The 16,360-nt window shown below is 41.5% G+C and overlaps 1 protein-coding gene across 3 annotated transcripts in view; it reads left to right on the top strand.

The window, feature by feature from the left end:
• The window catches only part of ARHGAP29 (Rho GTPase activating protein 29), a 79,112-nt gene that overhangs the window by 59,646 nt on the left and 3,106 nt on the right, over positions 1–16,360 (top strand). For all 3 annotated transcript variants that reach the window (XM_062191775.1, XM_062191776.1, XM_062191774.1), the window contains exons 13-22: positions 2,830–2,987; positions 3,497–3,636; positions 3,914–4,018; positions 6,312–6,410; positions 7,380–7,519; positions 7,786–7,974; positions 8,239–8,376; positions 12,578–12,810; positions 14,394–14,724; positions 14,851–14,959. In XM_062191775.1, coding sequence (XP_062047759.1) covers positions 2,830–2,987; positions 3,497–3,636; positions 3,914–4,018; positions 6,312–6,410; positions 7,380–7,519; positions 7,786–7,974; positions 8,239–8,376; positions 12,578–12,810; positions 14,394–14,724; positions 14,851–14,959 — 1,642 coding nt within the window. The remainder of the gene's footprint in view (positions 1–2,829; positions 2,988–3,496; positions 3,637–3,913; positions 4,019–6,311; positions 6,411–7,379; positions 7,520–7,785; positions 7,975–8,238; positions 8,377–12,577; positions 12,811–14,393; positions 14,725–14,850; positions 14,960–16,360) is intronic.

The following is a 16,360-nucleotide window of genomic DNA, read 5'->3' as shown; positions in this document are numbered from 1 at the left end:
AACTAGTATTTTTCAGGTCGAGTGGAACGTTGTAACCTTGCCACCATGTAAGTCCTTCGCCCACTCTGGGGTTGTAGCTGATATATGTAAACCTCATCCATGTGCATTGAAAATTTCATCAAGCTGCTCATCTTATACTTTTTACTTTTGAAAGTCAAACATTTAAAGAAGTTAAGTAGAGAAAAGTGGTCTATTCTATTTACCATTTCTTTGAATGCTTCTTTCAAATACTCCTGTGGTCCATCTTCTGTGGAAACATTTCTGTTTTGTAACTAGAACTTCCTTTACCATCTTTTATAACAGGTCTTCTGGCAGCAGTGAGTTCTCCTGGTTTCTAGTCGTTCCTAGAAGATGTCATCACCAGATACAGAGTTCTAAATGTAGAATTCCGTTCTTGCCTTTTACTGCTTTAACAATACCATTCCATTGCCTTCTGGCCTCCATAGTTTCTCATGAGAAATCCAGGCTCATTTGAACCATTGTTCACCTGTGTGGTGTAGGTGTTTTTCTTTGGTTACTTTCACGAATTTTTTTCCCTGTCTGGTTTTCAGCAGTTTGACTAAGATGTATCTTGGCGTGATTTTTTTTCCTATTTTGCATTCATTGAACTTGTTGAATCTGCAGATTTGACTTTTGCAAGATTGGGGAAGTTTCTGGCTGTTGTTTCTTCATATATTCTTTGGTCCCACCCTCTTTCTCTTCTTCCTCTAAGGTTCAGTAACTCAAATGCTGGCCCTTTTATTTTTTTCCCACAGATTCAGAAGATCCTTTCTATCTATTTTTTTCCCCTCAGTCTTTTTTCTCTTGGTTGTTTATACAGCTGGTCCCCAACTTAACCATGGTTTAACTCATAATTTGTAAACTTTGTGGTGGGTTTCTGAGAGTATCTTTTCATTCCATTTTCCATGAAATTTTTGAAGTGCCCTATGTATGTAAAGAGCTTACAAAATCATAAAATGACTTGAATTATAAAATCTCAGGATGCAGAATTACCTTATAAGTTATCCAGATCAGCCATTTAAAATTTTTTTTAATTTAATTTAATTTAAAACAAAAGTTCCCTTTGCCTCAGACACTAATGATAGTTAAGACTGAGTGCATACCTGTCAGTGTATCAAACACTTTGTCTACATAACCTCATTTAATTCTCATTAAATCCTGTTGAGGAAACATACTTGTTTGTAGCTCCATTTTACTCATGAGGAAACAAAAAAGTGGCCATTGGACTATTCACATTTCCATTATTTGGGGAGCTGGTAAGGAAAACATAATCTTGAGTTTGAACCCAGACTTTTGGATTTAGAATCTGCACTTGAGCACTAACTTTTTCAAGTCACTCACGTGGGGAAGTTGTCTGACTTGATCACAGGTGCCCAGCATGCAGGCTGCCTTCAGGATCCAGAAGAGACTAAGTTCAGAGCAGTCGGCCTGAGGATGCCCAGTCCCTGGACGCTCTGCAGTTTGAATTGCCTTTGTTCCTTGAAGGAATCAGGATGCAAATCAACCATCCTGCCGAATGCACTTTTCAAGAACTATTTGCTGAGTCAGTGTCCTTAGGGAGGGGCCTGTGTACCTTGGAGAGGACTCAGAAGCTAAGCAGAAGTTCATCCTCTCATCTCATGTATCAAGAGACGTGAAGGGGAAGCATGGGAGTCTTTGAAGTAGTATTGAGCCAAATGAAGTTTGACATTCATTCGCATTGCTTCCCTTAAAAAACCCCACACAGCCAGAGTGTCATTAAAAGAATGGGCCAGATGTTGTAGCTTGTGTAAAGTCCTAGGCTACCCCTTCCACTTCAGTTCCGACTCCTCACCTTGGTTTTGATGACTACTCGTGTTTCTGGCTTTGTCTCGAGCAGAAGTTCCACTTCTTGCAGTGTGCTGCAGCCACACCGCCCTTCTGTCTGCCTCTTGAGCACAGTAAGCACTTCCCCACGCACTGCGGCACTGCGTCTGCCCTTGTTGCTGCGAGTCTGCTCTGGCAGCTCTGAGTGGTTCTTTGCTACATCAACTCTCAGCTCACATGTTACCTCCTCAGTCTTTGGCCTTCCATGTTGAAACTACCCCTCCACACCACATCCCTGATCATCATCCATAACTCTGACATGATTTTATAGTATCCAAGTCATTTTTCAGTACCAGAAACTATCTTACTGCCCTTGCTCTGACACCACCCTCCGTGATACACCAAAGCCTAGGTTTCTGTGAATGTCAAATCAGTTGATTCACGTGAAGCTCAGAGAGTGGGCCTGGCATACTGTAGGCCCTGGTCAGCTGCTGCTGCTGCTGTTGCTATTACTATAAATAGTGGTAGTGATAATACTTTTAGGCTTTTGTGGAAACTCTGACTGTATTATTGCATTTTGAACAAGTTGAGGGTAATTAATCTGAGTGTTATAGAATACATAAATAGCAAAATATTTGTATTTTTAGAGGACTAAAAAAGTAGAGTCAAAAAAATAGTGCTTGTGATTGGATTTTTTCTGTTATGTTTTTCACCTAAGATGTTAGGCAGAATACAGAGCTAAGGATCATCACAAAACACAGCATCTCCTGGAAGTTTGAAGCGGTAGAGTAGAGTTGTAGTTTTGAATTTTCACTTTAAAGCCAGTTTTACAGGGAATGATCACTCCTAGCTATTAAATTAAAGCTTCTTTTTTTCTGCCCAGTTTAGACACGTACAATATCAGCCAACATAGTATGGTCACACTAATCCTTTGATTTGCATGCTTCACTGTGTGGTCTTTATGTTGGTGCCATCACTGAAAGAAATGTATATTCCATCATTCTGTGTAACGTGTCCTTCTGCCTTTTGTCTCTGTGACCACAGGTAACCGTTAACCTCTTCCAGATGCAGCACCTGCAGGCTGCCTCCCTAGCCAGCAGTTTACAGTCTCTTTGTGATAGTGCCAAACTCTACGATCCAGGCCAAGAGTACAGTGAATTTGTCAAGGCCACAAATGCAGCCGAAGAAGAAAAAGTTGATGGGTAAGAATATAGAGACGAAATGTTCATTGCTGAGTTCTTATCTAGTATAAGGAGGTGTCTTTTCTAACATTGGCAGAATTAGCTTTAAAATTCCTGAAATTTTTCATTTTTTGGTTGTTTAATAAATATACTTGAGGAATTGATGTGACTTGCATGAAAATAAAACTTTCCATGTTGATGCAGACCTCAGCTCTCTGAGACGTAAACTTTCTGTGAGAATGGCAAGTGATGGCCATGCTTAACCTGCATTTCCTACCACACACGAGTTACTGACTATACTTCGGCTGCTCCTTTCCATGTTTTAACTTCAGAAGTACAAATAATCTAAAAGTTTTGTTCACATCTTTTCTAAGAAGCTGAATGATACAATATGATTTGTTTTTAATCTGTAGTTAGTTTCATCACTCTATTCCAGTCATTAAATTAGTAAGTTGTTTTGAATAAGAAATCATATAGACCGATTGTCAATCATTCTTCTGAGGACGGTGCTTTACTTGGATTTTTCTTAGGAATGGGAGCAAGCAGTTGACAAACAGTCCCCAGACTTCTAGATACCGACCTGCCGGCTCTCTGGAGGACGCTGTGCGCCTTCCTGATAATCCTGGTAAAATGGAAGAAGACAGATGCTCCAACAGTGCAGACATCACAGGTAGTCTGTCCCTCAAGACAGAGTGCTGCTTCATGCCCATGGGATGATTCAATGAGTTGGAGCTCTGGGATGCAAAAGGCAGACCTTGCTTTGTAACTTATTTTATAACTATACTTTGTTACAATTTACTTTTTTGCAACCACTGTGCCTGTTTTATGGTTGCTAATTGGTCATCACTAAAGAAATTTGAATGATTTCATTTTATATAATGCTGATATTTTGCCTACAGAAGTACACCTGTAGCCAAGCTTTGACCTTAGGTGTTCTTTTCTTAAAGGGCCTTCTTTTATAAGGTCATGGACGTTTGGGATGTTCAGTGACTCTGAAAGTACTGGGGGGAGCAGCGAATCTAGATCTCTGGATTCAGAATCTGTAAGTCCAGGTATGTAAATATTTAAGTTTAGCAGTGGAAAGTCAATGTAAGATTTAAAAAGTTTTTTTCAGGTATTTTTGAATAGTTTATTTTGATTCAGAACTGGTTCGTGCATAGAGAGGAGAACTTGCATACAAATATGTAGCCTAAAGAAAAAACATGAAACAAACCCTTGTCTGTACATCACCAACGTTAAGAGCATTATCTGTGTGTTAAAAGCCTCCTGTGGGCCGGCGCCGCGGCTCACTAGGCTAATCCTCCGCCTTGCGGCGCCGGCACACCGGGTTCTAGTCCCGGTCGGGGCACTGATCCTGTCCCAGTTGCCCCTCTTCCAGGACAGCTCTCTGCTGTGCCCAGGGAGTGCAGTGGAGGATGGCCCAAGTGCTTGGGCCCTGCACCCCATGGGAGACCAGGATAAGCACCTGGCTCCTGCCATCGGAACAGCGCGGTGCGCCGGCCGCAGCGCACCTACCGCGGCGGCCATTGGAGGGTGAACCAATGGCAAAAGGAAGATCTTTCTCTCTATCTCTCTCTCTCACTGTCCACTCTGCCTGTCAAAAATTAAAAAAAAAAAAAAAAAAAAGCCTCCTGTGTACACCTCCTTGACAATATTACTCCATCTCCCATCTGAAAAAGCCTTTGTCCTGAATTATTTTAATCATTATAGCTATTTTAAGTGTTTTAGTGCCTACCTGTAGTGGAGTTTTCCCCTTTCCTGTATATTATACAAATGGGAGCATATTATTCTTTTAACTTCTTCATGCATCTTTTTTTTTTTTTTTAATTTGCAATCTATGTTGATGTGGGTAGCTTTCTCTGCACCACTGTACAGGATTCTGTTTTGGCTCTGTGATTAATTGCTGTAATGAACAATGCTATCATGCCGATTCTTGTGGCTGTGATTATTTTTGTTAATTTCTTATAGAATGAGATACTTTAATAGAAATTGTCTTGATCCTCAGAGAGACAGTGTTTTGAACTCCCTCTTAGTGGCTTCAAATAGGGTAACTGGCAGTAGGTAACATAGCTGGCAGGAGAAGGAGTGCGCACCAGAAGGCTTGAGATTGTTCCTCCTGTTCTTTTCCTCATTCCTCTACCTAAGACTGTCCCAGTCATGTTCTTTCTGTGTTTCTTCCTTCTAGAATCTCATGAGATACGTTTTAGGTTTTATCCGATCTCAAATTCGAGGGCCTTTTAAATTTTGTTTAGCATTTTACATATTGCAGAAGTTTAATTCATTTAGATAAATCTCTTGGATCTAAAGTTAGAACTTTTTTTTTATGCAAGACTGGGATTTTTCACCTGCCACTTGGCTGCCTCCTTTAAAACTCATACTATTCGAGGCCGGCATTATGGTGCCGCAGGTTAAGCCACCACTTGAGACCCCGCCATTCCAGATCAGAGTGCCAGTAGAAGTCCTAACTGCTCTGCTTCCAATCCAGCTTCCTGCTGATGTGCCTGGGAAGGCAGCGGAGGATGGCCCAAATACTTGGTCTCCTGCCACCCATGTGGAAGATCTGAGTGGAGTTTCAGACTCCTGGCTTCAGCCTGGCCCAGACGTGGCTGTTTTTGGCCATTTGAGGGGTAAACCAGTGGAAAATCACTCTTGTTCTCACTCTGCCCCTTGAATGAACGAATGAATCTTTTTTTTTTTTTTTTTAAAGAAAAGTGAAATGAATTCTTCTATTTCTGTATAGGTCTGTTTGTGACATGTGGGGAGTAAATGCCTCATACCCAGTCAGGCTTCTGCCAGACATGCTGTGACACACACGGAAGTGTCTCTTGTCGACACAGCTTGCCTACTGTGGACTCCTGTTCCGGCCAGGCATCACAGGGCCATTGTTCCTGATTCCCAGTCTCCTGTTTACCAGTGACAGAAGTGTGATGTTGCTACTGTATTGTTGTATTCACAGATGTCTGTGTTTTAGAAAGCCTCAGTTTGCATTTTATGCATTTATTTATAACTTGGCAAAGATTGAGAACCACTGTCAAGTATTAGGTATAAGACACAAATAGAAAATACTCTTCATGTCCTTGGGAAGCTTACAATATCTAATGGTTACTATCAGAAGTTGGCAGTAAAATCTTATTAGAATATGTTACCTTTAGTTTTAAACTTACTAGGAAAAGTCAGATTTGGTTAAGAATTAAGAATTCCCTCTTACGCAGAATATAATGGAAGCAAATTTTTACATTGAAGCTGGTAAAATAGTGTGACTTTTATTCCAAAAATATTGCCACTCCCCATTTCTAAAAGTCTACAATTAAAGGTCAGATAATTGTACCCACAATTTTCTCTTAGGAGACTTTCATCGAAAACTTCCACGAACCCCATCCAGTGGAACCATGTCTTCTGCAGACGACCTGGATGAGAGAGAGCCACCCTCGCCTTCAGAAGCGGGTATTGTACCGCCCTGATTAAGTCCCACTCACCCCAGTGAATCAGTACTGCTTAATACTAGAAAAGTAGTAAAATTTTAAACAATTACACTGCTGTGTACAAAATAAAACATGTCACCGTGGCTTAAATATATCCCAACAACTGTGTGCATGCATGGGTATATAATGTATTAATCAAATGTTACAAGTACAAAGAGAGTAAGAAGCAAAAATAGCAGACTAAATGTGGTGCTTTTATAAACCTAATAAGTGACATGCTGTTAAAAGGTTGCAGTGCTTAAGAAATTCTGAAAAAGCCCCTTCAGAAGAAGCAATGCAGGAAGCCAAGCGGGAAAAGTAGCTGAATGTACTTAGTAAGGACGGGGGGAGTTGTGGACGTTGAAGCATGTGGTCCTCGTGGCTTTAATTAGATGCATATAAATCCATTGCATTTGATAACCTTCAAATACTTGTTTGACATTATTTCTTAAATAAATGAAGTATCCGATCGCTAGTATAATATTGATATATAACTAGCTAATGTTACCCATAATTTTATAAGGAATTAAGAATAGCTTTATACTTAATGCTGACACACAACCCTCGTAGAGCTGTTTTTCTTTGAATTATTTACAGAGATTTTTTCCCTAAGCGTGTAATGTCACCTGTGAACACACTTCCCAGCTCTATAAAGGACATATCATAATAGTGTAAACTTGCCGATTCTGAAAGCATTAAGCCTTGCTAATTTAGAATTACCTTACTGGTTTGATGGTGACTTCTACTCATAGCTAAAAATGTTTGATAAACGTGTATGCCTTGTGAGAGCTCTGTAAATCAGGTGTTTATCTTGATGTTAAAAAATTCAAAACAACAGCTTTTATAATAAATGAATTATTGCATTCTAAACTTTATCCAGAGTACAGTGACTAATGATACAACTTTGCCCTCCTTTTACAGTTTTTATAAACTAACCTGTTTCTTTTGCAAGGACCCAATTCCCTTGGGGTGTTTAAGAAAACATTGATGTCAAAGGCAGCTCTCACTCACAAGTTCCGCAAATTGAGATCCCCCACGAAATGCAGGGATTGTGAAGGCATCGTGGTGTTCCAGGGTGTTGAATGTGAAGAGGTGAGATCTGCCTGGAATTGGCTTGGCCCTCTTATACTTTTGCTCATTTGTTATTAGTTTACTTTTTGGACTCTTTGGCAGATATATTTTGAATGAATTTACCACTGTGTACCTTCCATGATTTTATAGTTCATTTTGCTGTGAAAAATATTTCAAAAACCACAAATAAACTCATTTTTATTATGTTTCCACTTTATGTATAGTTTGCTCAGTTGTGGATAATTTTCAAGGTGAATTAACCAGTGTAAACTATCATTTTCTTGTAGTGTCTCCTTGTTTGTCACCGAAAGTGTTTGGAAAATTTAGTCATCATTTGCGGTCATCAAAAACTTCTGGGAAAAATACACTTATTTGGAGCAGAGTTCTCACAAGTTGCAAAAAAGGAGCTAGATGGCATCCCTTTCATACTCAAAATATGTGCCACAGAGATTGAAAATAGAGCCCTGTCCCTACAGGTACATTGTAACTCCTAAAACGTGTACATCATAAATGCCTGTATGTTTTGTTTTGATGAAAAGGTGACTTTAAAGCAAAACCATGCTTTCAGTTTTGAGTAATTGAGTTTATTCAGATTTATTTGGAAAATGTTACCACGTTTAGCCCTGACTAGTTCTTTTCTAAAATACTGACAAAAACTGAAATAAAGACATCAAATACATTTGGCCATATGAATTTAGTCATTTGCACTCAAGCAGAATTTTTTTCCTTTTCTATTCAAGGGAATCTATCGTGTATGTGGAAACAAAATAAAAACTGAAAAACTGTGTCAGGCTTTGGAAAATGGAATGCACTTGGTAGATATCGCAGAGTTTAGTACACATGACATCTGTGATGTCTTGAAGTTATACCTTCGACAGGTAAGGTTTTTACTCTTGAAAGCAAATTTAAGAAACCAAAAATATGATTTGTGTTTTGCTGATAACTTTTGTGTGTTTTAACTGATATAGACCATATTGATATGTAATTATTAATGTATAGATTGAAGAATGTGTAAAATATTTGTACAATTTAAAAAAACAGTGGCAATCAGAATAAACTCATGTGCTATCACACAGCTTAAAGGAAATAGAATATTATACATACCTCAAAAGACCCTCATGTGTCCCTCCCAGTTGCAGCCTCCCAACTAACTCTACTAAGAGGTCTTTCTTAACCAAGTTAATAGCTGCCTCTCTTTCCTAAATAGTTGTACTATCTGTTGTCTCTTCCCAAACGATGTATCATTTAAGGTTTGGAAAACTAACTTGAAAGCAAGCACCTGGCTGTCTAAGGAAGGGCCACTGTTCACCCTGTTAGTGAAGATTTAGGCCGGCAGTACGGTGTCTGGATTGCAGTCTGGCTTTGCCTTCCTGGATATTTAAAAATGGCTGTTGCGGGAGGTCAGTGAGCAAGGTCGTGAAAGTGTCCTGGGAACATGGAGCTCACCATGTTGGGGGCAACAGGCGGAGCTGTCCCATGAGCTGGCTGCTGCAAGTGTGGCAGGAGTGAGGCCGGGGAGTGGGCTGCTGCTCCTTCACTCTCTGCTTACTGTTGTAGCTGCAGTTTGCAAATGGGGGTGAAGTAAGTGACCGTGGTGGCTTCGGACGGCAGCTCATGAAGGGTTGAGGCATTTCATGAGCACACTGTCATGAGGCAAGCACAGAAGAGATGTGGGCCAGTCCCACCCGGCCTTCTGCCCACAGTTGATATGGAGACAGAACAGTGCTGACGGTTCTCAGCATGTCCGTCTCCAGGGTTCTCTGGCTGTGGGTGGGGTCCTTCTTACTGTGGGCATCACAGTCTCCGTGCCTCCAGCCTTGTGAGGTAGAGGTAGCACCTGTCCTGTCTTCTTCACTCGTCTCCTGTTCTGGTCTTGCCCATCCTAGAGCAAGCTGTGGAGTAGGAGTAAGTATTTGAAACATTACTATCTGTAAACACCTTTATTCTCTCTCTGCTCACTAGCGGAAATGGAATAGTGCAGATAGTATGGAAGGTTGTAGTAGCCTAGGCTGTAAGTTATTTTTCTTCAGAATTTTGCAGCCCGAAGCCTTTCTCATTCTTTATATATGGGCTGTTGTTTCCTCTCTGAAGGCTTATGGAATCTTCCTTTTCTCCTCCTTATCCTAAGTGTCACTTACTTGTTTAGACATAGGTGTATTTTCTTCCACTGTCCTGAGAACTCCAGGAGCTCCTGCTGTTCTGGTTCGTCCTTTGCTTGGAACTTTATTTTGTTACTCATCTGCTGCCATCTGTTTCCTTTGTACTTCCTCTGTGGAGCTTTTTATTTGGATACTCAGCAACCTCCACTGGTTCTCTGCTTCCCCCACATTGTCTCTATTACTCATTTGTTTTTGTTTTGTTTTCTTTCAGTACTTTGTAAGAGATTCCTTCATTTTTATCATCTACCACTTTTAAACTAGTGCATTCCTGAGAATATGTTTTAATTTCCAAGAACTCTGGCTTTCTACTATCCTTATAGCATTATTTTTTAATTTGCTTGAGAAGAAAAGAGCGATAGAGACTGTTCCGTTCACTGATCCTTTCCCCAAATGCCTGCAGTAGCCGGGGCTGGACGAGGTGGAAGCTGGAAGCAGGAACTCAGTCCAGGCAAAATCCCAACTACTTAAGTGATCACTTTTGCCTCCCTGGCTCTACATTAGCAGGAACTTGGAATCTGGAGCTGGAGCCGGGTATTGAACCCAAGTACTCCAGTATGGGGTTTATCATAACTGATAAACTACTAAGCTAAATGCCTGCTTCCCACTGCCTTTTTGTTTAAATGAATGTAGCATTTATCTACCTGAGAATACTGAGAGGTTCTTTTCCTGCTTATCTACTAGCCCTGTATAATAGAAATATAATGTGATCCACATAAATAAATAGGTGAAGTTGATTTTTATTTTATTTAACATATTAAAAATGTCATTTGAAGAACTAATCAGTATTTTTAAATTATTAGTGAAATATTTTAATTTTTTTGGGCCCCGAGTCTTTGAAATTTGGTGTGTGTTGCTCGTTTACAGCACTCTCAGTTTGGAACGGTCACATTTCCAGTGCTGGTAGCCGTAGGTCGCTAGTAGCCACCGTATTGATAACATAATTCTAGACCTTCAAAGTGATTTTTTTTCTACTAGTTTTAATTTCTGTCTTCCATGATTGTCTGCCTAAAAAGCATTGGTAATTGAAATGTTCTTGGACGCTCTTGAACACGTGAAGGCTTTGAAGACGGAGCTCTACTGTAGGGTGATCGGGGTGAGCTACGTGGGGAACACCTGATGTCTGTGTCTCCAGATCCCTGTGTCTCTTAGGCTGGGAAGATTGCCCAGAGGAGGGTTTCTCCTCACCCCGATCGTACACAGCGTTGTGGGAGTCCAGGAGGGTCTCTGTGTCCGGCTGAGTTCAGTCTCCTCACCCGCTTTCCAGAGAGCAGAGTTCCCTCAGCTTCTCCCCCTCCCCCAAGATCCAAGGATCTAGTGCTGCCAGTCCCTGGGCCTCCTTGGGGTTTGTTGTGTCCTGTGGCTGAAGCGTCTGGGCGCAGCTTTCTTGGTCTGCTATGTCAGCACTTGTTCATCTGGTCTTCAGCTTATGGAATGTTGGCTTTCGTCTCATCCTATTCTCTGTCTTTGTGGCTTACTGTACTTCAGTAGGGTTGCAAGAGAGAAAGAAAGCAGGTGTAACTACTGGGTCTGCCGTGTTAGCCCAGGATACTATTCAGTCATGTTTTATGGAGGTCTCAGCAGACATGGAGGCTGTGTACCCCTAAGAGACTATAAATCTCATACGGAATCTTCCTATATCTCTTCTAGCCTGCTAGGGAAAGGAAATGAATGGAGTTCATCCAATATTATCAGCTCTCATCCTCAGGAATGTTGCATGACCAAGCCTTCTGTGTGGAACACCATAGAGCAGGGACCAGCATTGTGGCGCAGTAGACTAGGCTGCTGCTTGTGTGGCTGGTGTCCCATGTTGGTGTGCCAGTTCAAGTCCCACTTCCTGGCAGTGCACCTGGGAAAGCAGCAGATGATGAAAGTACCTGAGCTCTTGCCATCCATGTGAGAGACCAGGATGGAGTTCCTGGCCCCTGGCTTCAGCCTGGCCCAGCCCTGGGTGTTGTGGGCATTTTGGGGAGTGAACCAGCAAGTGAAAGATCTCCCTCTCTGTCTCTCCCTCTCCTTTCTCTGCTTGCCAAATAAATATGTAAAGCTTTAAAAAAGAAAGATAATGAAACTGTCTACCGGTATTAGAGTAACCTTCATTTTATTTCATTTTACTCGTTGACCTTGTGGGAAGCCTGGAGCTTCAGAAGTGTGACTCCCTTCAGATCTCAGGGCAGTGGAGGTGGCAGCGATTCCTCGAGGCTGCCCTTCCCTTGGACCAGCAGGGGAGAACTGAGCAGGGGCACCTGTCTCACCACAGACAGTGCAGCCAGGGCTGCCCTGTGTTTCCCACTGTAGAGCGGTGGAGACCTGGAAATTTATCGGGCAGTGAGCAGATCAAAATGGCAGCTTGCTCTGTGTTAGTCTGAGAGGAACTTTTTCTTTTGACATAAAGTGATTCAAGTTGTACTTAAAAATAGGATAAATGTTGACAGTCTTTCTTTTAGGTTATATTTTCTGATGCAGATTTTTAATCTGGCCATTGTAAGACACAAGGGCCCTAGAGCATTTTGTTCTTTCTGTCTCCCCATACCAATAAAATTCAGTTTTGTCAGCTTTTTGTAATTCATCTGACTTAACATTACCCTGGGTTTGTTTGTAAAACAGTTGTAGGTGATGTTGTCTTTGGGACAGTTATAAATGGTATAGTATGCATATCAGAGCTTTTAAATTCCACCATAGAAATTTGGGTTTAGAGTTCTCATCATCAGTCAACTCATTTTTAATATAGGTATGATGATGATTTCAGATTTTACTTTTAGGTCACATATGTAGCAAACATGGACATTTCTAAATGTGGATTGACTTTAAACCTGGTTACTCTACAGGGACATGCTAAGTCGTTCAGTCACTGTCAGTAACAGTTAATTATTAGTAGAAAAACAAATAGAATGATATTCCTAATGTTATTTTATTTCTTTAGCTCCCAGAACCATTTATTTTATTCCGATTGTACAAGGAATTCATAGACCTCGCAAAAGAGATCCAACACGTAAATGAAGAACAAGAAACAAAAAAGGATAGCTTTGAGGACAAAAAATGGCCAAATATGTGTATAGAAATAAACCGAATTCTCTTAAAGAGCAAGGACCTGCTAAGACAGTTGCCAGCATCAAATTTTAACAGTCTTCATTTCCTCATAGCACACCTTAGGCGGTAAGAATTTTATATAATTAGAGCGTCCATTAGTGGGTGGATAATTGATTAGTTTTTCTGTTTTTGTTTTTTATTGTGGTAAATTACATGTAGCAATGTGCAGGTAACATACAGTTGAGAAGTGTTTAAGGACATTCATGTTGCTGTTGGTTTTTGGTTTCGCTTTTTTTTTTTTTTTTTTTAATAAATGACTTTCATTTATGTGTTAGGGGAAGGGAGACATTGAATACATATATTCCCACAGCCAGCATTGTTCCCTCTAACGTGCCAGGGTCTGACAGAGGAGACAAGGATGGAAACACAGGGTTTCCGCCATCTGTTAGGCTCATCAGCTTGGCACAGAGCTATGGGCAAGTGCAGTGCAGTGTCATCTTGTTGTAACAGGGCTGCCTGTGCGCAGTTTGCAGAGGAGGAAGTAGCCCTTGAATTATACTTGAAGAACTGAATGATGGTTTGGTGGACAAAAATACGTAAAAGAACATTCCAGAAGAGCATTTTGCATTTGGGAAATATAAGTAATTTGCATAGGTCCCAGTAGAGCTAGCAGTACTAGCTGGAACTGAGCCAAGTAGAGACCTGATAAAGTCTTGCATACCTGGCAGATGAGCTGACCTTGCTTCTCTACCCACTAAAGAATTTTGAGTCAGTAACTAAACTTGCTCAGATGTGCCTATTAGGTCTTTCTGGCAGCCGTATGGAGAATGGGTGGGAGGGGTGGCCTTTACCACCTTTCAGATCTCCTTGAATATCATAGGAATAAAAGATGAAGATATGTTGAAGTAAGGCCAGAGCAATGAGAGTGGGCATAAAATAGAGTGATAGGAGAGAGAATCAGCTAGGTTTAAAGATGAGATGTAGGTGGCCAGCGCCGTGGCTCACTTGGTTAATCCTCCGCCTGCGGCGCCAGCATCCCATATGGGCGCTGGGTTCTAGTCCCGGTTGCTCCTCTTCCAGTCAGCTCTCTGCTGTGGCCCAGGAGGGCAGTGGAGGATGGCCCAAGTCCTTGGGCCCTGCACTTGCATGGGAGACCGGGAGGAAGCACCTGGCTCCTGGCTTTGGATCGGAGCAGCTCCGGCCGAAGCGGCCATTTGGGGGATGAACCAACGGAAGGAAGACCTTTCTCTCTGTCTCTCTCTCTCTCTCTAACTCTGCCTGTCAAATTAAAAAAAAAAAAAAAAGATGAGCTGTGGGCAGTAACAAAGAACACAACCATGATGTTTAAGTTCTCAGTGTAAAGACCTGGGAAGTGACATACTAAGATGGGAGCTGGTTTTTTTAGGGGTGGAGTGTCAGATTTTTTTTTTTTTGTTCTGCTAGTAAAATTGCATAGTTCCTTCTATTTAGTTGAATGTCATCCTAGTAAAAGACTGCGAAATCCAATTTGATGTGTGGTCAGTGTTTTAATCAAATATCTCCTTTTCCTGGACTCTTCCCCAAGCTGGCTTTATTGAGGTTTAACTGACACACTTTTCCTGGACTTCTGCAGCCCGTTTTTCCCTCTGCCCTTCCCAACCCATAATAAACTGCCATCAAGGAACCCTGATAAGCAAATCCCATTCAGTTTTATGTGTTCTGTTTTGCAGGGTAGTAGATCATGCAGAAGAAAACAAGATGAATGCCAAAAACTTGGGGGTCATATTTGGACCAAGCCTCATTAGGCCAAGGCCGACAACTGCTCCCATCACCATCTCCTCCCTGGCTGAATATTCAAATCAGGCGCGGCTGGTGGAGTTCCTCATCACATACTCACAGAAGATCTTTGATGGGTCACTGCAGCCACAAGATGCTATTACGTGCAATACAGGTGTCACCGGACCCCAGGGTGATCCAGGCTGTGTGCCCAAGCCTCTGTTATCACCAGAAGAAAGAGATCCAGAACCTTCCATGAAGACACTGTTTTTTTCTTCAAAGGATGTGAGTTCTGACCTATATAGAATTATATCATAACTTCTGTGATGTTAATAAGTTAAAAATCTTTGAATTGTTTATTTTGAGGCGCATTTTCCTTCTTCAAGTTTAAAAGTCCTCTTCCATCAACAGGATATCCATACTGCAGAGAGTGAAAGCAAAATTTTTGAACCAGCTACATCATCTGAGGAATCAGAACGCAGACAAAATGCATTAGAAAAATATGATGGATGTCTCATTGGTGAGTGGCCATGTTAAAAAAAATGTCTGATAACTTAAAACTTTGCCAACAATGATTGAAAGCTCAGTGCCGGTGTTATGGTGCCATGGTGCCTCTGGCGTCCCGTATAGCGCCAGTTCAGATCTGCACTGCTCCACTTCTGACCCAGCTCCCTGCTACTGTGCCTAGGGAAGCAGCAGAACATGGCTCAAGTGCTCGGGCCCCTACACCCATGTAGACCACCAGGGTGGAGTTCTAGACTCCTGGCTGTAGCCAGGGGCTAGAAGAACCCCATCCCCACCCGTAATCTTGCCTTCCAAATCAATCAATCACTCTTTTAAAACAAAGCTAAGATGAGTAGAATAGAGGAAAGTGAAGATGAAGACTCATTGAGAGAAGTTGCCCGTTAGTGTTTCTTTCATTTAACTGAGTGTTATTTGTCATAGTGTATTTCTTAAAAAACAATCTTAGAGTTCATAGATATTCTTGTGCTCTTTGTGAAAATTTCTTGTTTCCGCTTTTTGCTGTCAGTTGATGTCGAAGCGGAAATGTGCTGAGCGGTGTGATAATTCACAGCATCTTCTCTTCTTCAGTGGATCTGACTGCTCTTAAAGAGTCAGACTCCTGAAATTTTTAAAAAATTCATTTTTTTGCGTATCTTTACCTGTGGCCTATTTCTAACACATTCCACACACAGGAGTCTGTGTCTTTGTATTTCCTGGATTGCAGTCATTTTATCCTTTTTCTCTGGTAATTCTGTCTCAGTGATTGGAAGGTTGGTAGTGGTCAAGCTGATAGACAAGCTCCCATTTGTTACTATAATTCTCATTATTAGAGCTAAACTCCAGTTTTTCAAAATACAGCTCTGTGTGTTAAATTTGTATATAACCTAGAATCAGTAAGCACAGCTTGGTAGGGTCTAAGAAGCCATGTGCCTGCCCGCTGAGGACTCAGTGCTGTGACCTGTTTGGTTGCGTTTGCCTAGTATGAGCTTCAGAGCAGTGTGATTGCTGTACAGTAGGTGCATTTGCCTTGTTCAACCCATAAGTGACAGTCTGAAAAAGGTTACATAGTGCCAAAGGTCATGGCCCTACTAAATTGCTCAGGCAATATTTCAACCCAGTCCTGTCTGATTCATAAAGCTCACCTTTCTTCACTGTCCCATGACGCTATATTCCCTATTAGGAATAACGATAATAATATTACTTTCGAGTGCTTTTTATATGACAGATAGTTGGCACTTGTCAGATCAGTTAGAGTCTTTCGGCAGATGAAGACGCACAGGAGCAGGGCGTGGCTTCGCCAGGGCAAAAGTGGGGCTGGAGCTGAGCCAGGACCCAGGCAGCTGCCCAGAGTCTGCACTCTTCTCCATTGTGCTAGAGCTTCTCCCGCAGAACTGTAGGAATGCACTGGGGTGCTTGC

Source organism: Lepus europaeus, chromosome 5 (assembly GCF_033115175.1).
Source record: "Lepus europaeus isolate LE1 chromosome 5, mLepTim1.pri, whole genome shotgun sequence".
In the NCBI taxonomy this organism is placed as follows: domain Eukaryota; kingdom Metazoa; phylum Chordata; class Mammalia; order Lagomorpha; family Leporidae; genus Lepus; species Lepus europaeus.
Note: the sequence above shows the minus strand (reverse complement) of the source record. Positions and strands in the feature narration are given on the sequence as shown.